We start from the raw sequence: 27,997 nt of genomic DNA, 5'->3' as shown, positions 1-27,997 counted from the left end.
ATCCCACAGAGATAATGTATGGGTCTTTATTTGTTCAGTACCTGCTTCTATCATCAAGAAGTGGTCGCTCATCGTGTTTCATCATTTCTGCTTGATTTAAGTTATCACAACAATCGGAAACTAATCACATGCATGTAAAAGAACACGTATCATGTGTTTTCAAATTTAGAATAAACAGAGGTTGTTTGTTAAAGGTGACTTTTTAGGGAGAAAGCAAACAGGAAAACTTCAAATTCCAAGCTGATGTTTCTGCCAGTGATCCATTCTTACATTTACTATACCATCAAATACACTGTGCACTGACATGTCATTGATTTAACATCCCCACTTTCAGTAGACTTGAGTAATTTAACAACTAATTAATTTTAAATCCAGCTTTAAACATTTCACCTGTGGGCCAAACTGTCTGTTCAGGACCAGATTTAAACAAACTGAAACACAACACAAGCTCAAAGTCAAATTTGAATATTTCCATTCTTCCACGCCAAAAACATATTAACAATTCAGAAATCCTTTTTTTTCACTTTTTTCTGTCATGTGCCATAGATGTTATAAATTCTATTAACTATAATTTATTAATGTGGAACCTTGGGAAAAAAAACTATTTTCAGATCAGTTTTGTGCCAAATTAACAACTGAAAATAGATCTGATATCTTTCATGTGTCTTTCGTAGCTGCAGCTTTTCCTCCCTCTGATCTCTCAGTTAATTAACCCCAGTGCTGTTCTGAAACTGCAGCCTGGTTTGTATACCGTTCTGACAAATAAATGAAAGAGGAACTGTAGTATCGTTGTAAAGAGGATGGTGCAGCATCTCAGAAATGATGAGGTGCTTCAGTAGAAAGTTTCCCATCAGACACCGTCAGATTTCCTCTGATGACATGAGATCCCAGCTCAGCGTCGGCTGTTTGCTGAGTCCATCAGTGAACCTGTGGTGGAAAATCACAGCGGGTGTGTTTCCTCATATTCACTCATTACTCTGATGTATTAATGTAATTATTTCATTTTACATGCTATCGTATAATACAAAGTTAATGAGAACAAAGTTGATTAGTGAAGCTTTAGTTGTCAGAAATGAAGTGATGTTAATCGTTCTTAGTGGAGCTGTAAGAAAACTGGATTTCTGGAACAAAGAACGTTTTTCAGGAACATGTTTTGAATTCATATGCAAAGATTTTTAACAGATTTCAGAGGCTCAGAGTTTGAGTTGGGTGATGCATAGCGCTGATATTGGACTTAATGTTTGCCACCAGTTTGTTGACGACTTTATTGATTGATCAATAAAGTTTGGAGAAGATATATACTTTATCTATCGAGAATAAATCACATTGTCACAATCATTTCATAAGAAGAGGCAAAATATATTTTATTCCAACTTTATGAGCAGCAGCGTGTTATTGCAGTCCTGAAATCACGCTGTCAAAAATTCTTCTGACGTGGATTTAAAACCAGGAGGCCGATGTGACGCGTTGGTCCAACTCATGAACAGGTGCCAGTGCCAGACCCTGGTGTCACGGCCTCATTGAAGAGCTGTCATTTCTTTTCCCAGCAGTAAAAGTCAGTAATATTGATAGTGACTGATGTACTGTGTATTAACCAGCCCTGCTCAGAGCTGGGAATTCTTTAAATCTTTCCTCAGGCAACAAAAGCAGAATTTGAAATGCAGCTTTACTGCAGCAGAGGCATCTTTGTCCTACACCTAGTTTCTAAAGAGTTTTCTCAGAGGAGGAGGACATGGCATGACCAGGCTCAGATGTGATTTTAATAATCCTGTTCAGCCTCTGATGTTGTTCCCAGGAAGAAACATTTGATCCACCGAATCCTCGGCACAGCAGCCTCGTGGGAGTCATGGCCAACAGGCTGCAGCTGAAACAAAAACACTCAGCTTGTTATGAATCAGCACTGGACACCGTCCTCATGTTTACCCTCCGGTTCTCCAGATGCTTGTTCCAGACTCGATTACCAAACCATCTCTCGGTCATTGTTTAATGTGCTCTCTCACCTCCCTGTTTCCCTCCCCCTCATTCTCTTGGTTGTTTGGTTATTAGAAGCTGATTAAGGCCACAGAATCATTTACTTTGGGTCTCTGGTCTTCTCAGTTTCTTCTTGACATGGTCATTCTGTGTTTTTGTTCTTGTCCATGAGAGGGAGCTAGACTGTGTCTCTTATGCAATACTGAAAAGATCAAATATGATGGACAGTAATATGCTTTGCAACCACAGAAATACGTAAAGATGTCTGCAGGAAAGCTGAACATTATCATGCAGCTGATGTGAGGATCAATGTGTCTGACTTGTCCTTTTTGAAGAAATTAGATTTTTATATAAACCTGGACCGAGTCCAACTCCTGTCTCTTTATCCTCCCATTCATCTTCTTTCCTACTCTCTTTACAAAATAGTTGTGTCACTTATGCAAAATGTCTTCAGTGAACAAGACTTATAGTTTAATGTGAGAACCCAGTGTCAAACACTGTACTTGGTGTTTTTCTAAGATATACTACTGTTCTCACACATGAGCTTCATGGCTGCCCAGCGGTGTTTCGTTTAGCTACATGAGTTAATATTATGGAGGTTTCCTGGTTGACACTCACACCTTTTAAAGTCACACAAAGCCCAAACATCCACACACAGAGAATGAAGGCTACAAAGCAAAGCAAAGCCATGATGGGTTCAGAGATAAATAGTTTTTATTATGGCGCCTGTCACAAATGATGGCAATTCATACTCCTCAAACAATTCACAGTGCTCCAGTGACTGGAAACCTCCATAAGTTGTGGTGAAATAAACACATGCTATGAAAAATATGAATGATGAGATTAAAAGTCTACACCTACTGCCAAGGATCACCATGATGCAGTTAATCAAAATTGAGCTTTCACATGCAAAGAGAGGTGCATAAACATAAAACCTTAAAAACCAGCCCTTTAAATTACTTAAACTCTTTCCTGAAAACATGTGCAGTTGCAAACTGAAGGTCTGAATGATATAAAACACTGTTTGGAAAGCTAAGCTGTTGTGAAAGGCAGCATCACACACACAGAGTCCCAGTTGTGCATGAATGCTGATGTGGCCTGTATCTCAGATTTGGCAGCAGTGACAAACTCAATCATGAGATGTTCACATTTAGTCGTTGCCATGGCAGCGTGTTCAGCCCTCAGCTCTTGCCTCCTGCTGCAGAGGCAGAGCCGCACACCGTCGGCTTCCTCAGCTCGATTTTCATCGACTGGCTCTCTGCCCGCGACTCTAACCTCGTCACCGTCGACACTCCCAGAACCGCCTTGCTGGTAGGTTTCATACCTTTTGACACAGGGATCCGTGTGGCCGCGCTCCGAGCTGACTGCACATCCGAACCGGGCTGGAAAATAAATAACAAAACAACATGAGACACAGTCTCAGCACCAACATGTTGTTAGGACACACTGAAATATTGTCATTTAATTCTTTTAAAATAAGAGTTATGTGTAAACCTCAAGTCACAAAATCAGTGCTTACTGGGTTCATTCACATCAGTGTGAGTTTTAACCAGAGCTGCTTCTCTTGGATATTAATTTACATCAAGTTTGGTCACATACTGAAAGTCTGAACAAGGGTTGATCTGCAATTCTTAAGTGCTTCAAGTGCAAAATCAAACTGGTCACTTTGTGCCTGTGTTTGGTTAAAAGGAGGAAATTTGTCAGTTCAGAAATTTGTGTTTGTCTACACAACACGTAGAAAGGCCTGGCCAGGGTGGGATCTAAAGCATGTCAGATCATTCCGGGGTTAGTTCATACCACAGTGAGGTCATATTTTTCACAAATTTTCTGTTTTATACCTGGAGAGAGTGCTAGCTAGGGAGCACACACCACCTGATTTCATTTTGAAACATTTCAGAAGCAACTGAAACGTAAAAAAAATTAGATATCATTCAGACATTTTTGTTTGTAGATGAAATGGAAAACATCATCTATGCCGCTTTGTATGTGGAGTCAAAACACAGAGGACGAAAGACAGATGGAGGACACTGAACATGACGATGACCAAAGCTCTCACCACTGACTGTGTCGGCCTGGAGGCTGCTGAGGTGATGGGTGTGATCGTTATGCTGCTTGTCATTTTGCCGGGAGTCGTCTTCCCCGTTGAGGGTTGGCGTGGGCAGCGGAGCACTGTTCCTGTTGGTGTTTCTTTACTTTCTGAGCTCATACCAAGAGGTCTGAGCGTCAACACAGGATTACTGCATCCTTCAGAAGGTCTTTTAAACTGTGGACCCAAGTGGATGTGGATCTTGTTGTCCTCTGTTGTGATAATGTTGCTGTTGGTGTTGTATTTCCTGACAGGCGCAGGCCCAGGTTGCTTCTCCGGTGTCATTTTGATCACAGTGCGGCTGGCGGAAATTTCATGAGGCTCAGGTGAAGCACATGCTTCAGCCACAGGAGTAGTGCTGACTGTGATGATGGACACTGGAGACTGAAGGCTGCCAGAGCTGCTGCCGTTGGTCTTCTCCGGACTCTTGGCCCTGGTGATGGTGGTTATTGTGACCGGAGATTTGGCTCGATCAAAACCTCCCATCATATCACAGGCATTGCTCTTTGAGGTCACAGTTGTTGGCTTAGGGACAATTGTTATTCGAGGTTTCTGCAGTCCAAGTGTCGGGATTATGGTGGTGCTGGAGAAGAAATCCTCAGCTCGAGGGCTGGTGATCTCCAAGGTGGCGGTGCTGGTCTCGTGATCCGGGGTCACTCGGATGTGTAGTGGCTGACCTGGCTTTTGGGACATGGTCATTTCTGGAGGGTGCAAGGACGCCCCGTTGGTCTTCTCGGGAGTGGTCTGAGTGAGAGTGATGGCCTCTTTCTTTTTGATCCAGGGTGCCCAGGATTTACTCTGTTCTGCAGACGCTGGAGGGTATCGCTCAAGAACCGTTGGCTTTTTAAGACCCCTTTGTCTGAGGTTGCTCATCAAGTGGTTTTCCTCAAGGACTGATTTTCGAATGAAGCCCGCTGTCGTATCATCCTCAGCAGGTTCGCCGGCGATCACATCTGTCTGCACCGCTGTGGAGGTAACAGGGACATCAACCATCCTCCTACCGTTCATGCTAGGCCTCAATGCGCGACTGTAACGCTTGGTAGCTTCCAGTTCCTTGGTAAGGCTGTCCACATTTTGACTCATGCTCTTCTTCTTCTCTTCCTCCTCCATGAATCTCTGCTGCAGCACAGAATAATCCACCTGCAGCTGGGAGAGCTGGTCCTCCTTGTTCATCAGTTCATGGATTTTCTCCTTCAGGGCCTGGACGTCCGCCTGCAGCTCTCTGGTTTTAGCCTCCTCCACCTTGCAGCGAATTCTAAGCTCGGCCTCAGGACTCATGACCTCACCTTTTTCTATTGCTTTGTTTCTGGCAATCTGACTTTTCATTTCTTCCAGCAGCTTAGAAAGGGCGTTTGCTTTGTCCTGCTCTGTTCTGAATTTCTTCTCGAGTAGATCATACTCGTCCTCTGTTTTCATTAAATCTCCCTCCACCACCTCGAGTTGTTTGAGCCTGCTCTTCAGTCTTTCAATTTCTAACGTGAGCTCTTTTACTTTGTTGTCTTCATCTGGATTTTTGTTACTGTCCCTGTTGGCCCGCTTTCTCTGCACTTCCCTCTCAGTCTCCTCAAGTCCATCCATTCTTATTTTCATACTGCTTAGCTTGTTATTTAGCTCCCTGCACTTTTCCTCTTCACTTGCAAGTTTGGTTTTTAGCTCATCTTTCTCTTGAGTGAGAGCTGTCACCTTAAACTCCATCTCTGATTTGAATTTGAGAAGTGTTTTGCTCTCTTCAATCAGCTTCTCTGTGACCTCTGTGACCTTGCCTTGCTCTGCCTTAAACATCTTACTTAATTCATCACTTTTCTGTTCTTCCTGCTTAAGTCTCTCTGCCATGTTTTTTCTTTCATCCACCAGTATGACTGTGAAGGATTTCAGCTTCACAAGATCGTCTTTGAGGACCATTTCTGCCTTTTCAAACTTGGACTCTGACGACTCCAGCTCTTTCAGCCGGGTTTTCACTGTCTCCAACTCAACAGCCAGATCCTTCACAACACGTTTCTCCTTTTCCAGGTTTGTATGAAGCTGAGAGCACTCTGTCTTGCTCCTGTTGAAAGCCCCTTCCAGTTTCTCCAGTTCAACCATTCTCTTCTGCAGTTTATCCACCTCCAGCCTCAGCTCTTTGCTGTGGTTCTCCTCATCCTGCAGCCTCTTCCTCAGCTCCCTGCACTGAGTCTCTGTTTTGGTGATCTCCTCGTCCTTGCCCTCCATCTCCAGCACTCTCTTCCGCAGGTTCTCCAGCTCAGCCATGAGAGATGAATTGCCACACTCCCCTTTGCTGATCTTCTCCCTCAGCTCTTGCAGGTCCTCCTCTGATTTCTGTAGCACTTTGTTGCTCTCCTCCAGCTCCTCAATCTTGTGTGCAAGTCCCACCAGCTTCAGCCTCAGCTGTCGGCTTTGTGACTCTTGGTTGGCGAGCTTTGCGGTCATCTCCTCGTGCTCCTGTGCAAACTTGGCTGCTCTGTGCTCCAGCTCGGCCTCTAGCTTGAGGACCTTCTGGCCGTCCTCCTTGGCGGTGTTGGTTACAGCTACCAGCCGCTGCTCTTTTTCCTGCAGCTTCTGAGTGAGATCCTGGACTTTCTGGCTCTGCTGGTCAATCTGCTCGAGGTGCAGCTGCCGCTCATCTACCAACATCAGGGCAAAGGACTTGAGCTTCACCAGCTCGGCTCTGACCTTTTCCAGCCTCCTGCTGTGGTCCTTGTCCTTACGAGCCTGGTAGGCCTTTTCCTGCTCCAGCAACTGTTTGAGTCTAAGACAGAACAAAATACAAGATGTGAGTGGAAGTTATTAGCAAACATATTTTTAACAAAAGATTGTTTCAGTGCAGATGTCACTGACCCTGAATCGGTTTTACATCAAAATGTTGACAAACATGTTTACAATCACGAAACATTGGATGCAGAAAAGCTGCATCCAGTCATCAGTTATCTTCAAACACTCCCGTGTCCTCATGTTTTTGACATCTGGTGACCAAATTTAAATAATTAACTATTGTTTCCTTTATTCCCGTATCAGATGGAAAAAGATTGGACACATCTCTTAAAAAAAAAACAGACTCTGACTGAGGCAGGAGAGCAGAATAAAAGGCAGCAGCAGGAAAACAGAGGGAACAAAGGAAATATAAAAAGAGAGGCACATTAGAGCCTGAACCTTTGTGATTCTCTGTGACAGAGCTTACCCTGTCCTGTCTGAAGTTCACTGAAGGGGAGAATTACAGCTGCACATCAGTGAGTTAGGAGATTGTGGGATTTAGTCATTTCTGCTGTGACTTATCCAGATGATCACAGTCAGGTGAGAAGCTCATAATGACCCTGATAGAGTTTTATTTATACGGGTTTAACAGATTCCACGATTCTCAAAAAGGTTGTTTCAGACATTTTTCCAGTTTGTCAAAAGTAAAACCAAGGGACAAACACTGGTATGTATTCTACTGATGACTCACAGTAAGAAGAGTACGACAACCGTGTCCGTCCCCTCAGGACAAACGCTTTTTATTACTGATAAGCACTGAAACAACTCTGTAATGTGCAGACTTGCAAAACTACTATATAAAACTACTATGTTCACATCTACAGACCCCCCCTCCCCCACGGTGATGTCACAGGGTTCTGCAGTACACCTGTACATCACTGCAGCCAGGTGAGAAGCTAAATCACTGGAGGTCAGCAGAGACCAGATTTCCAGGGAATTTTAACTTACTCTTCGAACTGCAATCAACCAATGATTTGCCAAATATCCAATGCACTGACTGTGCTGACACAACACACACACACGCACACACACACAAACACACACAGAGTGTGTTTGTCTCTTTACAAAGTTTACAAAGCAGAGTCAGGGAAACGCATCTAATTATGCCCACTCACGTCTTCATACAGACTTTGTGTGAAGCATCAGAAATTCACCTTGTGCTCTGTCTGAAAGTTTGGGAACGTTTTCAAAAATACATTAAAAAATTCATCATTATCAGCTTTGAGTGCTGTTTGCACATGTGAGCACATGAATGAGGATTTGTCGATGTTTTGCTTATGAAATCTGATTTTGTGGTGGTGATGAAATTTGATTCTCCACATCACTGGGCTTTTGGATCTGCCTGCACATCTGCTGATTGTGTGAATATCACCCTGTGTGTTAACTTGTCATAGTTTTTTTTATCAGCCTTTTTGTTTCTTATCTGCTTTTTGATGTTGTGAAAACAAACTCAGCTTTAGAAAACAGATAAGAATAAAAAATGCAAATCCAGTTGTCTTGACACTGTACATGTTGATATCTTACGACCTGAATCACTGACATGTTGATTTTCACAGATCTAAACTCGCATCAACAAACCAAACTTCTGGGATAAAGCAATAAAAAGAGGCACTGCAGAGCTGCCAGCAAAGCTCTGAGAATTCAACCTGCCTGAGTTAATGTCCTGTCGGTGGATGTTTAACTAATCTCTGCAGGAGTCTGTGTGTTTCTCTTCCATATAGAGCACACACACAGTCACATCAGACTCCTGAGGACATAAACAGGTCTCAGCACTGCACAACGAGAGGTCAGAAAGTCTGAATCACAAACCAAAGCTGCAGATTCTACACACAGAACTTTACAGTCTGCTCTCCCGAAACTCTGCTCAACTTACCAACACGTTTGGATGCAGGGCAGGTTGATCCATATCTGAGTGTGTTTTTAAAGCTGAGCAGGAGCCACACTGCTGCTGCTGCTGCTGCTGCTGCTGAGAGTCTCACAGGGTCAGAGAGGGAAGGAGGGGCCCCGACTCCGCGGGGAATTAGCCATCACATTCCAAACATGTCATCAGTGGACAATGAAAAAGGTGGATGTTGAGCTAAACAGCACCGCTCCGCTGGTGGCTGATGTCATCCGCCCCTCCATATATGGTGCACAGAGGCGCTGCCCTTCTGTGGACACTGAGGAGGAGGGGTTCGAGCTGGAGGGGGGGGGCTTTCAGCAAGCTCTTCCGCCTTCTTTCTAACTGTGTAGTTTTCCTTCAGGGGAGGAGGCTCGGCTGGGCAGCAGGTACGACACAACACATGAAGCCACTTTGAAGTTCAAACATTTCTCTTTTTGCTCCGTTTCTCCTCCTTTTCCTAAAATGTGGCTCCAGTTTGACCTAACTGTGTCCTAACTGGCCCAACAGTGTTTCCATAGAAACGAGGCAACAATGCAAGGCGAGACTTTTTGTTTTGGAGAGGACAATGCCAGACGCGCACAGCCTTTCTCATTATAATCCCCCTGTATCGTGCAAAGGGAGAGGACATGGATATAAATTCTCCATAGTGGCTAAATTGTATGTGTGTGAGATCATCGTTTGAGACGGCAGAGGAGGCCTGTGGTTTGCATTGCAGAGGCTCCTAAATGAGCCAAATATGAGCAGTGCAAAGAGCTTACAGATGCAGAGGCTTTCTATCGCTGCTCTTCATTATTCCAAATACATGTCACACATAAATATCACACAAGGGACAAGGGAGCACTTTGTACATGGATCGCCTGTGTTTTGTGGCTTGCACTTTTGTTGGCTGCTTGTAATTTTGGAGACGTGGGAAGAAAGTGCATCTTCTGCTGAACACATTACGAGTGTTCCTGAGATTTCTTCATTTCACAATGACAAGTTTAAATAAGTTAAAAAGCAGCCTAACAAATAATTAAGGATTCTTCCCAATGACCAACCACCCCCCCCTCAGTGTCCTGACATTAGCATTTAGCTCAAAGCATTTAGCTGCTCCTTGTCAGGTGCCAGATCATCACCTGTTACTGCACCTGCACCTGCCTGCATCCTTTTCCTGCTCCCAGTCGTTTTTTTCTGGTTTTCAGACATAAAAACATTTGAAACAGCACAACTGAGTTTTTCCCGCTGTCGTTCAGCTTAGTGAGGCAGAGGTCCTGTTACATGAGGCTACACAACTCCAGAATTTAACACAAACAAAATGGATAATACTGATGTCTTAGTTAGGAGGAGTTTTGCAGTCCTCTGTGATTTAGCCTCCATCGTAGATTAACACAAATGAGTGGATTCTAATATGAAATTCTTGCCAACTGCAGCTTTAAACTCGTATTTCTCCTCCGTGGTCTCAGGACTCAGACTATCTATCATTATAACCTTGTTGGCGGATGACGGCTCTGCAGAAAGGCTCTCCCTGTTCGGATCTATTCATAGCCTCAGTGCTGACAGAAGCCTGTCAGAGAGAGAGAAGAAAGCCCCAAACACTCATAAAACTGAGCCGAGCTGAGCCCACAGTAAACACATCCGACCAGGAGATGCTGATCTGAAGCTAATTATAGTTGCAATAATTACCATCCTTATTAACATCCAGAACAGACGAGTCAACAAGAACGCTTTGACACCAAGGAGACGCAGTTGTTGTGGACTATTTCGGGGCTAAAAGCAGGATTTTTTTCAGGCTGCATTTGAACATGAATCGGAATCGTCCACCGCTGTGAAATTACAGAGAATCAAACCTACATTTTTCTGAAGACAGACATGGTTTACTGGTTTAAATCCTAACTTCTCACACCACATAAACTACTACCAGACTGGGATCAGAGGCCTCGGTCATGTTGCAACCGTGTCTGCTAAACGTTAAGATTACAAACTAATTTCCAGCAGCTTCCATGAGCTGTGTAAACCATCACGGTGAGCGTCTGCATAAAGGGACTTTATCAGATTTGACAGAATGATTTTCATTTTAAAAATGAATGGAAACCAGTGGAAGTGGGAGAACGGTGCAATTTCTGGTCTTTATTTAATTAATTCACCTCAGAAATATTACAAGACTCAAACTCTGATGGGATTTTTTTTTTTTTTTTGCAGCAGGTTCGTGACAGCTAAAAAGAAAAAAAAGAAAGCCTGTGTTGTGTAGTTGTATTGGCCCGTGACAGTTGTTATGCAAACAGAGCTTCTAATCGTCCTGCAGGATCTGTGTGGGGAATGACATCACCCTCTCTGCGTTCAGGGTCGACCCATTCATGATATCACCTGCAGTGAATCTGCACGCTGACTGCAGCCAGCAGGAATGTGTTATCAGACAGAGCTGAGAGCAGAGAGCACGGCGCCTTTAAAGCCAGAACAAGCTCCATGTGCATAGTTTCAAATCAAAATGAAGTGAAGTGCAAAGGAATCTGTGCAGGTGTCACCAAATCAGTGTTCACTGGGATCACAGAGGGGTCTGCACAGTGAGCGGGAAGATGGTGGACAAACACTGCACGTGCTCATCAAAGCTTCACTGAATAAATAAAGGTTTGAACAGAGGGTTTGAAGGATGTTGTTATGAGCCATGAACAGAGATACGAGATCCAGTGGCGGTGAATGAGGTGCACCGAAGCGTTGGTCCAGTATTTGAAGTTTTATGGAGCGTGTGGAGCAGATGTGAGTGATTCTGTGATGAAGATGTGCAGATTTTCTCCTGTCATGTCCCCCGGACTCTGATTACAGACTGAGTGGGGTCTTCAGATAAGGAAAAGGATGCAATTCTTATTATTAAAAAAAGAAAAAAAAACAGAAAATGGGGACTAGCAGCATGAAAACTTGTCTAGCAGCAAACAAACATATCAAGACGAGAAAAGTCAAAGTGAATTGTAGTGTTTGTGTGATTTTCTTTTCTTAGTCCCTGTTGATGTTTCCTCAAAATGTTCATTTTCATTGGCTTGGCATGGAACAATGCCAGCCAATGAAAAAAGCGAATGAGTCACCTGTAACGTACGAACCAGATCCAGATAAAAGCAAACTAACTAAAACTCCATCTGAATCATTTGAAGGACGGTATAACCATTTAAAAACTGTGAGGAAAATCTCGTGCAGCTCAGAACCTAAAGCTTTCAGTCGTGGCCGTGCACCGTGCCGTGTGTTTACGATGGTCTGATAAAGCATGATTCATCCCATCAGCCCGTCCTATCAGATCCATCATCCAAAACCCTGTTCTGGGTCTTATCTGATGCCCTCCACCAGGCAAATAAACATGCATCTGAAAAAACATGCATGTTTGTCAAAAGTGATCATGTGCACACACGTTTGCATCAAAACGTCATGAAGCAAAGGGTCAGACTGCTGGGGAAAATATTACTGACGCCACTGTGCGTGATCTCTGCTGCTCCGCTCTGATTTGCTGGCAGATGAGTTTGATGCCAGAGGTCGCTCAGATTCACATCTGGATTCCACCTCTGTTGTGGACGTATCCTTCTGGTGCTGAGGTTTTTCTTTTTGTTTTTTTATGATCACATCACACTGAGTTGGTCGACCTGGTCTTTTAAGGTTTAGCTCCTGAAATACAAATCATGTATACTTAATATTTTCACTCTGGATGCTTCATTCTACACTTTCCCATCTGCATTAATAATTGTCAGTGTGACATGTTTACATGTTACTTACAGTAGCTGAAAAAAGTTCTCAGCGTTTTAAAGCCTCCAAATACCAGTGTGTGCATAAATATTCTTTCTGAACCTTTGTACAGTGTGTAGCAGCATCAGTTTCTCTAAAAGAAAATTAACCAGCAATGTTTAAAAAAACCCGGAACCCAGAGAATAAGGAAAGTTTAGAACAATATTTCAGCAACTTTGGCTTCTTATGGATAGAAAAAAACACACACACACACACTCGGGCCTCACCTCTCCCTCTCCTGCTCCAGCAGGTTGGTGAAGTCGTCGCTCTTGTTCATGAAGTCGGCGTGTTTGCGTTTTTCGTTGTCCAGCTCCAGGACGGTGCGGCGGTGACATTTCTCAGCCAGCAGCAGCTGCTCCAGCATCCGTCTGTACGTCTCCTTCTGTTTGTCCTCCAGACGGTCCAACTGACAGGAAGCACGTCAACACTCGTTATGACCAACAGCTCACACTCACTGACACCAGATCTGCCGACACAGCATCCCGAACCATTGGCCACGGTGATGGCGATGCTGTGTTTGTGGGGGAACAATGAGCAGAGAGAGTCTCTCCACACAGTTATGAGCTTTATTCAGACATTTTCACGCTCACTGCTCATTTGTTCAGCCTTTCTACTGTATCACACCCTGCGGACTTCACTGAGCATAGCAAATCATTCTTTCAAGGAGAGACTGATGCCATTCAACTCATAAAAGACCCTGTTTTCAGGCTCAGATTTTACTTTGCACCACCAACATTAGGACTCTGCACATCCTTCTGTTGCAGCTAAATATTCTCTAAACTCTTTGAAAACAGTTAAAAAGTTTAACCACTGAAACATAAAAAAATAAATGGAAACATTTTGGTGAATTTCTGTTCAAACTTTTAGGCAGATTCAGGTTTCAGTATTTCTCCACCTGAAATTTATTCCTGGCAGCGTGGGAAGAGCTTTGAAACAGCATTTATACTTTCATGTTGAGAAATAAAATGGTAATGATTTATTTTATGGCTCCATAAAGTCCTGGTAACTTCCTTGAAAGTTTACTGGAAAGAATTATGTAATCTGCCATAAATTAGAGGAAAACCAGACAAATTTCTGAGTCACTTTTTCATTTTCTTTGAACGAACCATTTCTGTGCATTACGTTTTTTGTTGAACTCCTCGACTCTGAGACGTAAAAACAAAAGATCATCTGCAGGACTCCCCACTGAGTCTTTAACTCCGTCTAATCCTAAGTGTTTGACTCACCTCGGCCATGGGCTTCTCGTACACGTCGTCTGTGCTGTTGCTGTGGGTGAGCAGTGCGTCTCTCTGCAGGGCCTGCAGGGGTTTGGCGGGGACGGCTGAACCATAGTGAGCCTCCAGAGTCTCCGGCCTGGTTCTCTCTGACTTCAGCAGGCCGATGATGTCCTCTCTGGCCTGAGGAGACACAAGAGTCTTTAATGTCCTGCCTACACACCAGCTGCACCCTGAGAAACAGGGGACACTGGATGTAGTTTTTGTTGTTGTTGTTTTATTTTGTAAGTATTTGTTTCCTGTGGTTTGATTAACTGGGAGGGAGGGGATGTTTTGGGGACTGTTGAACCTTTGAAAACTGTAGGTGGCGCTCTTTCTTTTTCTATAAAAGATATATTTATATAAAATATGTAAAAGATGTTTGGATGGTACTGGTGGTGGTTTACCAGTTGATGAGGTTACTACATGTGAAGATTTACAGTTTCTGTTTTACAGACTTTGTCTTCATGAGCATTCACAGCTGATGTTCACACACCAGCTGAGCAACAGTAATAACATCATGTGGATGTGATGCTGCAGACTCCACCCGTGTGGATCCAAGACATTAGCTCATCGATTCCTCCACAATCACATGAACAGACCCAGTCGACCAACAGAACGCGTCTCCTGCTTCTTCCAGGTTCACACCAGCAGAGGGAGCTGCTCCCTTCATTCTAACCTGCTCAGTATCTCATCTCACACAACGAGGCCGTGACACAAAATCCTGCACAGAGACAACACACACGAGCAAACCCTGATTTATCTGAGGCAGGCGAAGGTCGGATGGTCTGCTTAAAGCATTTCGTCTCAGGAAACACTGATGTCATTTTACTTAAAAGGCCTTTTACTCAGGTAAATAAATCACTAAAAAGTTTCCCACAAGTCCTCAGTGCTCAGGATTTCCCTACATACACATGACAGGCATTCACGTTGGATTTTTTTTTTTAACTCCTCATTACTGCTGCAAAAAGTGTAGCATGTTATATGATGATATCTGTCTTATAATAATGTCTGCTGATATTCTATATATATGTTTTACATTTCTGTATTTTCCTTCTCTGGACTTTCATTTTCACTGTTATATCCTGAGTAATGATCTTTTTTTGATTTTCTCAGACTTTTCAGTGCATTTGAAACAAAGCAGAATAAAAAGCGGCTCTTCCTGTGTGATATGTTGCTCTGTGGTGGGTATTTCTCTGTCCCATCGCTAATGGAAAATATTCAACACGCCCAGACAGATGAGCAGGATGGAAACAGAGGGTGAGGCAGCAGCATCCTGCCTCTCAGGAGAGGAGCTTATAAATGTGCCTCCATTAGAAAATCATTATCAGACTGGAACCCAGCAGAAGCCGTGGGCTGTTTCCACACCGGCAAAGGTTATTTTCAAAATCTAACCCAGCACACGCTGTGAAATGTCAATATGTCTCAGCACTGATCACAAACTCCACTGTTTTTATGCTTTTATAACACGCCTGCCATGCTGCTTTAGGGAAAAATAATCATTTGATTAACTGGATGTTTCTGAAAATCAGCAGTTTTCAGTCTGTCTTCGTCTTCAGTTGGCACATCAGGCCGTTGAATGAGAACTCCTTAGTCAGTTCATCGATTTTTCAGCTCCGCCTGCAATAAAACTGCAACTGAACATGTTGGTCATTAAAGAATCAAGTCCAGGAACTCAACAATTACTCACTTACACCAGCTTCTCAAATTTCTGGCCCTCGAAAATTCACTTCCCGACATGTTCGCTGCTGGAAATGAACTCCACAGCTCCACTGAGCTTTTTAGCCTCTTTTAGCTGATGGTTTTGGTTTGTTTGACTCAGTAATACCTGTGTAAAGTTTGTTCACATTAGCTCACATTAGTTACATTATGAGGTGTCAGGTATGGGGGTATCTCATTCACACCTGAACTTCTCCTTCCATGACTCCCAGCAGGTGAAGCAGGTCCTTCTTTGACAGTTCTGTTTTCCTGCTCTCTGCAGGTTTCTGAGGTTTCCTTGTTGTCCCAGAAGCCCCCGTCCTCCCGTCCTTGTCCTCTCGCTGGGCTCTCATCTTCCTCTTTGTCAGCTCTGGTGTGTTTTCCTCCTCCTGCTTGATGAAACCTTTCGAGGACTGGATGTGTCCGTCATCCGGCCCGTCCACGGTGCAGTTCCTGGATCGCATTTTTGTTTCACCTGTGAGAGCGGATGAAACAGGGAACCAAGAAAACCAGGTATTTGTTATTCATACTGAAGCTTGGAGAATACTTGACATCTTTAATCCATCACGGCGAACATTTAATCACCTGGGTTCTACCTGAACCTGACAGGCATAAATTAATGTTCAACAAAGAAAGACCTGATCTGAGGGGGCCCTGAAAACAGTCCTGACCTGAGGACGGTTAGACCCGATCCAAACACTTACAGTCAGTTTCACTGTGTTCCATACTAAAGTAATAATAAAGTCAAGCCACAAGTGACGGGGACAGTTACAATGTGAATATGCATTGATTTAATCTAACACAAGGGTGGGCCCCTGTCACCACCATCACCGCTGAGCTCATTAGATCCATCTGAGCACAAACAAACAGTGATGAAATCAACAGCTGACGTTGGGCGGGGGTCCTGAGAAAAGAACAGGTTTATGGGGTACTGCATCTAATGAGGCCAAAGTTCCCCGAGGCTGCAGGTCTGGATGAAAGCAGGCCGTGACTCAGCCAGAGAAAATCCTGGCAGCGAAGTGGTAGCAACCACATTACCACTGCCTGTTATTAATAGTTGTTTCAGGGGAGATGCCAAGATCTCCCACGCGTCAAAACCACAGAGCTGTCCTGTTCTTGACGGTCAGCTCAGTGAACTGGAAGAGGAGAGGAAGGCGGGGGGCGAAACATGAAGCCAAGACAGTCCTGAGGCAGCAGCTGGAACTTTGGGCTTCAGAGGACATTTTGACAGGATCTGGACCAGAGTCTGGAGCAGAACCACAGCACAAGCTCTGTGATGTGCAGTGTGCTGCCCGAGGGCCTTTTACCTAATTTACTGTACATACACTCAGACACACATTATGCAAAACGGTGCACTTACACACACATTCACACACGTGCAAACATACTTTGTGGTTTTAAATATGAATTAAGGTCGGGTTCTTTATTTGAGGTCGATGAACTGGAGTTCATGGAGTAAACGCTGTCCCGACATCACGAATCATGGCCCAGCGCTCGCTTTTACTTTAACAACAAGTTTTTATCGAACCCCGTCAACGTCACGGAGCTGCCAGCGCAGATTTCAGATTTCTTCAGCTGCCACGCTCACTGATCTGTGGCTCTGGTTATATTTTCAGATATTTCTTGTCAAAGCTGAAACACAATGTAAGGACAAAGCGTGGCGTTGATACCAAGCACTCAGATATTGCCTGAGGACAGAGAGGCAGTGTTAGTGGATGGGATGTGTTGGACATCTGTGAAGTGAAGTTTATATACAAGTAATTTGCAACAGCAAATGTGCTTTGAAGGCTTTTGAAGGCAGCATCATGTTTTCCATTAACATAATGAGGATATGTTGATACTGAATGCATCAGTAACATGTTCACTGACAAAGTATTTTATTTGTTTTCCACCAAAATATCTGATCTTGCAGTGACGACAGCATGATTAAACTTTTTTATGGCTATGTTCAGGCGCTCGCAGCCCTCGGAGGTCAGAGAAACACTGTGTTGGTCCAGGCGGCGGTTACATTTGTCTCCACGGCTGGGAAAATAGTTTGGTCTGATACAAACTGAATATCTAGCGAACAGGGTTGATTCGTTAGCTGGGGAAGTGTTGCAGCTGGTTTGTTATACCCATCTTTCACTGGTTACTGGGAGACTGGGAGCTTTCCTGCCATACTCGTAGATGCAGAGCCTGATCCGATGAACTGATGAAGTCTAATTGGATGGGAAGGTTGTGATCTGTGATGGTTTAACTGGTGAGTGAAATGTAAAACTGACATTAAAGATACAATGCATTCAGAGAGGAAAAGGAAAATACAGGAGATTATAAAAGTTATTTTCAAATATATAAAAGCATTTTAAATTTCCAAAAGTTATTAGTCACTTCTGATCAGTTTTGCAGTGTGTAAGTATTTATCCATGTTTAGCATGTTGCAAAATGTTTGTTATCGTGCTGGATCATTTTTAGTTTCACAAAGTTTTCAGTTGTATGATAAATGCACCTTTTCCTAAGACAGTGAGTAAACAGTGAGTATAAGGTCTGTAAACAGAGACGGTTTGTTTACAGGTTGTGTAGAAGTTTTGCCAAGTGTTACATCGAAGGGGTTTTCAGGTCTCCATTGAACCGAGTCCCTAAACGCCAGCACGGTGTCGTATCGAGTCCCAGATAAGCAAACTGATCTGTGTAAACAGTTTACCTTCACAGGAGGAACTCTGACTAACAGGCATTTCACTGAGTGACCTTATCAGCGTTACACCGTGATGAGGGACAGTCGAGCGCCGAGGACGGAGGGACCTCGGCTCATATGAAGCCATGGGAACAAATACGCAACATGGTGTAATACATCAATAATAATAATAATTCAATATCCAACATACAACAGATAAAAAGATCATATTAACAGATTTGGCTCTATAGTTAATACTTATACTTCTATACATCAAGGATATTTTTCTGATAATATTTAACATTCTTTTATCTAAGTTTATCTACATTTTTAAACACAGGTTGTTTAAGAGTTTTTAAATCGTTGTGTTTCTACTTTTACTAAGTAACTGAATATGTGTTCGTCTGCTGTATGTACTGTCTGTAAATATGTACTAACTACATGTCTTGACATGTATTTTGAGGCTTTGATTTGTTTACATTGAAATGTTGGTGCCCACTTCGTGGTATGATGGCCTTAAAATTCCCCAACAAGTGGTTTCCATCTACACATCCAGCTCCTATGGAACAAATGTAAATAAACCCAAAATATAACCTGCCAAAGAAATTGCAGATTGCATCTTTGGTCCTCCCGGGGGAAAGATATTTGTGGAGCCGTGATGAAGCTAAACTGATCTCTGAGCCTGGATAAAGCCTCAGGCAGCTGTGGCCCGTGGTCGACACACGAGACCTACAGAGGATGAGGGGTGAAGGAGGTATGTTGGCAGCAGGGTGTACTAGTGGTTAGAAAGCTTGTCCAGTAATGACAAGGTCACAGGTTTGAACCCACGATCACAAAGTGTCTCTAAAGTTATGCTTTTGCTTCAATACAGGCAACTCAGATTTGAAGTTTTTGAATCAGTTTGAGCTGATTAAAGTTTGGTTTGTTAGTCCATCACTTTAATCCTTGGATGAAGCGTTAAATGGCTGCAGACAGTTTTCCTCTGCTTCTGTTTGGGAGCTGGACCCTGCGCAGCAGTCGCAGCTGTTTGTTTGGTGAAATCTGAAAGGGGTATTTTTAGGGTCTCCTCACTTGTGTCTAGAGTCCAACAAGGGGCTACAGGGCTATCACTTTATTAGCCATCAGCAATCCCAGGGATGCCTGAGCCCCCATCTTACTTCTTAGCTCTCACACTCCTCCACAACAGCACTTGTTGTAAATAAACAGCTGCTGTCGGTTCATCGAGCTAGCTTAAACCGTCAGTAACTAAACAGAGGTCACGTACGGGAAATCCCTGTGTCGCAGCAGCGTGACTAAACATCCTCGGGGTCGTGTTTCTTTGTGTTTGTTTCCGTTCGTATTGTGATGATATTTTAGAGATGTGGGGTAAAAATAGACCATGCTAACATCTCGGGCTCCTGTGGTCAGTAATTGTTTTCTCTGTGACTAACTAAAGACAACACAAGCTGACAGCAGACACAAGCCCCGTCTTTCCCTCTTCATCGTCTCATGATTAGAAGTTAGAATGAGCTTATGTTTATGGCAGCACAGGAGCACTGTTAGCATTGGTGGTATCAGTAATACACCGACAATTAGCTGGATAAAAGTGGGGTTATTTCATTACATTGATCAGCTGTCGGTGCAAACATGTGAATGGTCTTCATCCATCCTGATCACAGTTAACAGAACACATTTTCTATTTTCTATTTTCCATTTTAAAAACAATGTTAGCATGTTAGCTGGTCAGAATCTGTCAGGACTCAAGTTATTTACATTTATGGCTGTTACAGTGAATTCAGCTGCTGTTTTAGTGAAGTAATAAACTTCACTTCAGGCAAACATTATTTGATTTGTCAGTATAAACTACTGCAACTGCTGAGATTCAGTGAAATTAAATTTCTTAGCCTCCATAAAGGCTGTAGCAAGCTAAAGAGACAGGGCTAAAGGAGAGGGAATGTTGGTCTTAGATTAATCACGTGGTCACAAACACCACTGATGCTGCAATGTAACAGCTGGATGTGGAAATCCAGCTGTGGCAGATGTCCCAGTTCACCAAGTCAAATCTGTAGTTCTACAAACTGAGTGTTTTTCATGTGCAATATGATTTAGACGTGTAGACTCAAATATGACTATATAAGGGAACGATCAGTGTCGCGAGGGGGTTTGAAGAGCTCTGGCCTGTCGCTGTAACTCAGCATATGGGGGAAAGTAATGCGGTCAGTCATCTGTGGTGCAGGATGGCTTCAGATACAGAGTCTTCAGAGGCAGGAGGCCGTTAACAGATGAAGAACTGCTTTGCAGGAGAGCCAAAACAAATATACTCCTGTCATTAATCCACTGTTATGTTTCTGTCAAATTTGTATCATGATTTATTAGATCCCTATGATATCATGTTATATTATAAATAGTGATTCAGACATAGATCTCATTCTTCCCTAAATGCCTCTGACATGTTGGTTCATTGCTTTGACGACCTGTCTTACACAGAGAAACGTGATCATTTAAAAATCTTGTAAAAAAAAAAAAAAAGTTGAGTTTCATTTTTACATTTTATATAAAGCACTTTGACTTCCCCTGCTGCTGAACAGTGCTTTACACATAAACATGCCTGAAACCGCTACCAGTGGGAAACCTCCACCAGCCACCAGCCAAAGGTTCGTCTGGTCTGTGAGCTCAGCCGGCAGGGAGTCACTGACTGTTTGGAGGTTTATTTCTTTCCAGCTGAGTGTGTAAAATGGTGCGAGTGGTGACAGAAATCTGGGAGGTAACAGCTACTGCGGCCTGTGGACAAAGAAAGTGGTTTCTGATGAAACAGTCTGAATTCCAACAGAAGTCATGTCTGTGACCACGTCATGTCCAGCCGTCCTGAGGAGGACAGCAGGCGGTTTGGTACTCGAGTCCAGTACCAGATAACCTTTCCAGCCAGGTCAGGGCGAGGTCTCACGGCCTCATGCAGCCCAGAGGCCTGGTGAGCTCATACAGCACAACAAGGTGCCAACTTTGCTCTGGTCAAAGTGAACTTTGTGCACCTGCACAATGAATGATAATGGAAACAAAAAGACCCAAAGCCTTGTGCAGCACGTGTCAAAGTGCAGTGCAAGAAGCCAGCAGAGCTTTGTTGCTCTGAGCTTTCATGAATCCATGGAAACCACTCGACATTGCAGGCTGAAATATACTGTACACTGCTCGGCTAATATCAGTCTATCAAGCACTCATGCTTGAAATAGTGACACTTACAGCTGGGGCTTGAATGTCACTATGGGCTCACATTACCATTTTTAGCGCGTCATAGCAACATCAGAAATAGAAGGAACGTCAGCGCAGCTCGTCAGCCGGCACGTGTCAGAAAAGTACTGTTTCTATATCGAGATTTAAGACCGAACGCCTTGAATATATCTGTGGTTTTGTTGTTTGTATTTTTGTACATTATTCATTTTAAGTTTGACATCGAGAAGTGAAGGTGACTTTGTCCTCAGCTGCCCTTCAACCTCCCAGAGATTCTCAAGCAGGTTTAGCCAGTATCACCTGTTAGATCAGGTCTTTAAACTCACAGGTAAAATATAAACTTATATATAAATTCAAACTGCAAAAGTTCTGGATCCATACTGCACCATCATTTTAGTTTGTCACAGTTTCTGATTGAATCTTGTGCTGCAAAAAGCTTTCATTGAAAAACATTTTTTTAAATAAAATCCTGTGAAACCTGTTTTTGCATCAGGTTTTTATCTGTCTGTATTTATCTCTGTTTATTTTATATTTATGTCACCTTGATTTTTTTTTTACATAACTTTTCTGTGGACCTAATGCCTCTAAACCACTAAGTAAAAATCTTAGTCCCACACTCTGACAGCTGAAAAAAGGGAGGACAACAGCTCTTCTTAGGAATGGAGTAAAACAGCAGTGAGATCTCTACACTGGCTACACACCTGCCACCTTACATGGAGGTCTTAAGGCTCCACAGATGAGTGAGCAGCAGGGCTGTGAACAGGCCACTACAAAAATAGAAATCATAAATGCAGCCCAGTTTAATGAAAAACCAAGCGTGAAAACTGGGTCAGAGGTTTGGACTTAACGCACACAGGTTATTGCAGAGAGCTGTGTGCACGTGCAAAGCTCTGCAGGAAGGCGTCTCAGGGAGGCTGATGAAGTAAGGCTCATGCGTTTGGTGGAACTGGAGCTGGGCGGCCCAGTGCAACCACTTACAGCTGCTGCTGCAGGTAACTGAGCAGCACTCATCCACTCTCAAGGCTTTGCTCTAAGGCCAGCTGCACACTGCATGCCTTTGTCTGTACTGACACAGCCAGTCACAATACAGCTGTTGTTATGGATCTGTTTACGTCATCTGACAATCTGTAGCCAAGTGCACAAGAGAGATTTGATCAGTGGTCTGAGAGTGGAGCTGCAGAAAATGGCCGTTCACCCTGGTTAACAGGAGACAGTTATGAGCTACTGTTTCACTATTGTTCAAGAGAAGAATAAACAACAACAACAGACACATAAAACAACAAACAAACCATGAATCAGAACAGAACAGAGGTTTAACTGCTGCTGGAGCATTTTGCTGGTTATCAGCAGAAAGAGGAAGAAGAAGAGACGCAGAGGTTTTCAATAATAACCTGAAGATCACGAGTGTGAACTGAATTTGTTTTCTTTTGTGCAGTTAATCCTGCGCTTTACGTTTGTATGATCCGACTTTGGATTAGGTTGGATTGTGTTTTTGAAGAAAAGAGGGGAAACGTGTTAACGAAGGCATCTCCCAAGTCGCAAAATGTTTTTCATTTGTTTTCCTGCAATATCAGCAGGAAACATCAAACATAATTTCTAGGAGACAGAGTTTAAAAAGCTTCATTAAGGTTTTTATGGTTGTGTTTAGACAAGTTGGCAAAAATTAGGGAACGATTCTGGTCTTGGTTAAATATTGAAAAAGTGGACCATGAGACAAAAACACCAAAACCACTTGCTAACGCAGCTTTTCACAGACTGGAAAAAACACTGGCCTTCAACAGAAACTATACAGGAGTTTATACTTGTTATTTTTAGGAGACAGGATTAGGTGAAAGTGTTTTTAAAAAGAAGGAAGTGGTTTTTATGATCTCAGCAGTCGTGGGAGACGACCCAGTCAGTACTCCAGGATATTACATTTACACCTACATTTATAGTATCTGGCGGACGCGTTCTTTCACTTACATTGCAGTTTGGTAATGAAGAAAATTATTTGGCAGCAATCAGAGGCTTAATCATTTCAGTAAAGCTGTTAAAGCAGAGAACGTCAGCATGTTTTTGCCCTTTCGCAGATCGAAGTTCTGTTTAAATGGAGAATTTAGTTTGTTTCTCTTCAGGAAACCGTTTGTAGTTTCATGGTTAAGAGACGTTGTCCCATCATGAAACCTTAACACACACTGCAGGATGGGATTCTTCTTGCTCTTCTCCTTTCGCCTCCATATTGAAATCTTGCCCAGGGCGGGTTTAACCCTCCGCATCAGAAAACATTCCCAGACCACGTCACGTCAGTCATCAGGGGGGAATTTGGGCGCGCTGAGACAAGGCAGGTTTTTCAACTCCCAGCGGTTTGTGCAAGAGCTCTAATCAGCAGTGACCAGTCCAGAAAGCTGACATCACTCCCAACATGCAGCCGAACAGCAGCCAAGTCTCACATGCCTCTCAGATGGAATGAGCATGAAGTCACTTCCCTCATAAACTCTGAGAGGGGGTCGGGGGGGTCGGGGGGGGGGGGGGGGGGGGGGGGGGCAGGATATCATGAGACCACTTCTCATTTTACGTCATTTTACATTTTTACAAGCCATTTAGCTCCTGAACGATGAGGAATCTCTAGTGGTTGGTGGTCAACCCACCAGCAGTTTAGCTGACCTGAGAAATGACTCATGAGAGAGGAATAAGCTCAGACCGTCCCATCAGGGGCCTCAGAGAGGATTTCTACAGACCTCCAGAAACCAATAAAGACAGAGAGATTGGTAAGTGGTGCATGAAATGGCTCACATCACAGAGGAGGTTCTGCCTTTGATGAAGATCTGATAAGTTCAGACTCTCGTACACTAAGGTGTGTCCTAATAAGTGGAATGACTCACATGTTAGAAGTTTTGTAGTTTTTTTTTTCTCCACACTTTTTGATTTGTGCAAATCAAGGCCACAGATCATGGAAGTGTTACACGAAAGCGGCGACTGAGCTCATGTTTATCCTAATAAAATGCTGACATGCCCAAATATACGTCGTTGTATATGACTTCATTTAAACTGTGAAATGTCTTTTTTGCACAGAAACACGTGAAACAGTGAATTGACAACAATAACAAAGCAAGCTCAGTGAACTTCAGTGGGCCCCCCCAGTCACCAGCTCTGGATCTGATAGACCACCTTTGGGATGTGGTAGAACAGCAGAGTGAGGAAATGGATAAACTGCCCAGTATCAGTTTGGTAAAGTGAAAGAAAACTCAGCTCGGTTTTCCTCTGGGAAGGAGCTCGATGACGCCTCGCTGATCACATTTATCTCCCTTCTATCACAGTCGAACCAAAGGGTCCAGAGCTGAGCTGAGACGACCTGCAACCACCGAGAGCTTTGGCTCCAACATCACATCTTTCCCAGCGTCGTCTATCGTGATGTTATCAGCTGTTTGATTCCTCGGAACAGAAAACTGTACCCAAACAAACGCAGTGCTCCTCTCTGGTCCCTGTTATGCTGTCATGGGAACGGCAGTTGCTGTTATGAAACCAAACAACAAGAGGGCAGACTCTGCTGAGCGTCCCCCGTTAGCCTCCCACACAGATTACTGAGCTGAATTAGCAGAATGATCTCATGGTTCCTGTCTTATCAGTTGGCCTTGGGCTGCCACTGGAAGACACGGTGACACTGTTACAAACTGAAGCAGCAGATTTTTAAGGGAAAGGCTGAGAAGAGAACTGATGAGCAGGGAAACGACGCTCGGTGCCTCAGTTTATTTTTGTTTTTGCTTCTTTCAGTTTATTGAACGCAGATTCTTCCATATTGTTCACTAACTGTTTTAATGACTGTGAAAATGATGTGAACCACATGTTATGGTTGTCACGGTCACCAGATCTCAACCCAGTGTCTCACATCTGGATAAAGTCCAGCTGAGACTATATTCAGGTGGAGATCACAACTTTGACTGTGTCCATTTTCACAAGCATCAAGCAAATCAGGGTCAGCAGTGGTAACATACCTGAACTGCCAAAGACGCTAAGGGACAGACAACTCGTGCAGGTTAAGCACTGATCAGGGATCAGATAAACACAACAGCAGCTAGTTACTGCGTCAGTCATCCATTATCCCTGTGAGCAGCTTTTTCCACTGAACGCTCGCTGACGTAGTTACACTTGGGAGGAGTAAAGATGTATTTGTATTTGTCTTGGACAGAAAGATGGAAGGACACAAAGTCTGGGGGTCACCAAAGGAAAAGAAAGCAACCAAACATCGTTCAGCCTGATGATCAGACAAAGGTAAGAGAGCAAACAATTCAATATGCCCAAACACGTCACTTCTGTCAGCCTAACTGAAAACGATATGTCCACCCCTTCAACATCCCTGAAGGACCTGAAATAACTGGTGGAAATCCCAGATCTGGATCATCACCAAAACCTAATCAGTGGTCTCTTGGCGTGGAGCCGATCTGTCCACCAAGTTCCACAGAAACGTGCTGATAAAGTTTTGCCAGAGAATTTCCAGTTGTCAGACGGGCCAGGCAAAGCAACGGGCTGACAGAACAGAGTTTGCATTTTTACATTCAAATGAAAAGAAAATGTCTCCGTTAATTAAAATTTTAGGAAAGAGTTTTGAAGTTTGTGAATAATCAGCTGAAATAATTCATTTCCACATATCTGTCTCAGGTCCTGGCTGCTGCTGCTCATAGAAAGAGGATTCAGAATAACTTGTGCAATGAAAACTGGAAAAAAAAAAAAAAGAAAAGCTATTAATGGAGAGAAAAATCCCAGGAGATCTGGGCAGGGCAAAGCATGCTGGTATGATAACACGGCTTTTACACAGATCAAATCTAACAGTGAGGGTAAATATCCGCTGTGGTCCGGAGGGGACAGACCGTCCTGGTACACAGATGTCACAGGTTTGATTTGGTTCCTTTGAGCAAAAACACTGAGCCTCTGCAGTGTCACTCTTTAAATTACTAAAGTTACAGTGTGAGACGAGGACTCTCATCACTGGTCATCGGTCAGAGACGGTCTTAGACGGCACTAAGAGACCACAGTCTCTCTGCTTTAATCCACCATCAGGTCTGATGCTCAGACATTTAGGAACAAATTCTCATAATGAAAACAAACTTCTACACACCAATCGCTCTGCACGACATGTGACACGTAACACGCTGGTGAGCTAACGTAAAGCTACAGGTAACAGCACATTTTCCTGGAACTGTCCTCTAACAGCACATCAGCTGATGCTGGACAGTCTGACTGCTTGTTGTTATTGTCTCTCAGCTCGTCCTCCGCAGAGCAGAGCTCCGGTGAAAGATCTGCTCCACTTCCTGAAACAGGCATTTACTGGGCTGTGAATGAAGGGAGTCATAACTCACTGATTCACTGAGCTGGTGTCTCACAGCCGGTCCATTCATGAGTCAGGATGGACACACTCAGACGCTCGGCGTGGTTCAGTGGGTGGATCCTCGTTCCAGGAACACACATCGCAGTCTTCTCCTCAAACACTAATCATTCTTGTTTGAAACTAAATATTTATCTGATTGGATGTTTTATGGATTTTATTTACCGGATATTGTAATTCTGCTGCTTCTGTATATTCTGCGTATACAACATGTTTTTCTTCTCTTCTTCTTAAATGTACGTTTGAGGTTTGTTCCTGACGGAGTCTGTACAGTACCTCCAGCTTTATTCATGTTAATAAAAAATACACCTCACAGATAATCAGTGACAGTTTTGGCCGATGTGAATAGTAACACTACTTTCCAGTGATAGTCACTCACATCCTGTACTTTTGTACATTTCTGAGTTGCATGTACTTTACTGGAGTACTTCAATTATTCCATTTTATTTACACGACAGAAATATTTCTCTGTTACTTTGCAGATTAAGATTTTTATAGCAGCTCTGATACTGTACTGGCCAAAGGATGTTACATTTATTTTATTTAATATTTAAATCTTATACATATATGGGTTTCCTTCATATTTTAGTCTTTAATATTGTTTTTATTTATACACTTTACTATGGTGAATGATTATTTTGGATTTATCAACACAGACAGACAGTCTGATGTGTTTTAAACATGAACAACAGTCAGTCTTTAACAAACACCTGTCAGTGTCTTACCTGGTCTCTCAGCTCTTCCCAGGTGTCACAGCTGCCCAGTCCCAAAACTCCTCAGGTCTTTCACTGACAACAACGCTCACATCACTGTTGTGTCTGAAATGTCTTCGTCTCCTTTCTTTTAACTTCCCTCTTCCTCAGCCAAGGCTGGAGACACAGAGACAACAGAGCAGTGTGAAGCTTCGTCCTCTTCAAGTTTGGTCCGTAAACTCACGGGACGACAGAGTAATGGTTCAAACTGAGGAGAGAGAGAGCGAGAGAGAGAAGCAGTGTCAGAGCAGAGGTGAGGATAGACAGACTTTCTTTCAGCTCAAATAAAATCAGTTCTTCTTTTCGCCACAGGATGTTCAGCCTCTGTCTTTGAGTCAGGAGTGAGAGTCTGCTCTATATTTAACCTGTGCTCTCAGTCTGTGTTAGCAGCTGAACTGACTGACTGAGGCTTTTCCAAACCTCCAACAGCTGAACTATCAGCCGGTCCAGCAGCCTGACCACTCCTCCTCCTCCTCCTGCTCACAGCCAGGGGCTTGGCTTGGCTCAGCTCGGCTTGATTCAGTTTCTGTCGGTTTGATGAGGTTTGCATTAGCTGCGTTGCAGGTTTACTTTGATTTGGTTTAACAGCTCGTTTTTTCTTTTTATCTCTCAAAACCGCAAACATTCACTTTAAATTCCAGCGAGGTTCACAA

At 43.4% G+C, this 27,997-nt stretch overlaps 1 protein-coding gene across 2 annotated transcripts; it reads right to left on the bottom strand.

Annotated features, from left to right (window-relative positions):
• Positions 1-29: 29 nt before the first annotated feature.
• Positions 30-27,733, bottom strand: LOC121199585 (filamin-A-interacting protein 1). 2 transcript variants are annotated; one of them, XM_041064416.1, is made up of 7 exons: positions 27,318-27,733; positions 15,586-15,854; positions 13,655-13,825; positions 12,656-12,834; positions 4,028-6,803; positions 3,296-3,353; positions 30-927 (listed from the first exon to the last, which is right to left on the bottom strand). In XM_041064416.1, exons 2-7 carry the CDS (start codon positions 15,841-15,843, stop codon positions 893-895), a joined length of 3,477 nt encoding a protein of 1,158 aa, XP_040920350.1. In that variant the 5' UTR covers positions 15,844-15,854; positions 27,318-27,733; the 3' UTR covers positions 30-892. The 2 variants fall into 2 exon arrangements, with proteins under 2 accessions (XP_040920350.1, XP_040920349.1); XM_041064415.1 differs by lacking the exon at positions 30-927 and having other exon boundaries at positions 1,107-3,353.
• Between the last annotated feature and the right edge of the window lie 264 nt (positions 27,734-27,997).

The sequence above is a fragment of the Toxotes jaculatrix genome, chromosome 19 (assembly GCF_017976425.1).
Source record: "Toxotes jaculatrix isolate fToxJac2 chromosome 19, fToxJac2.pri, whole genome shotgun sequence".
Classification (NCBI taxonomy): Eukaryota; Metazoa; Chordata; class Actinopteri; family Toxotidae; genus Toxotes; species Toxotes jaculatrix.
This window is presented reverse-complemented; position numbering and strand designations above follow the sequence as displayed.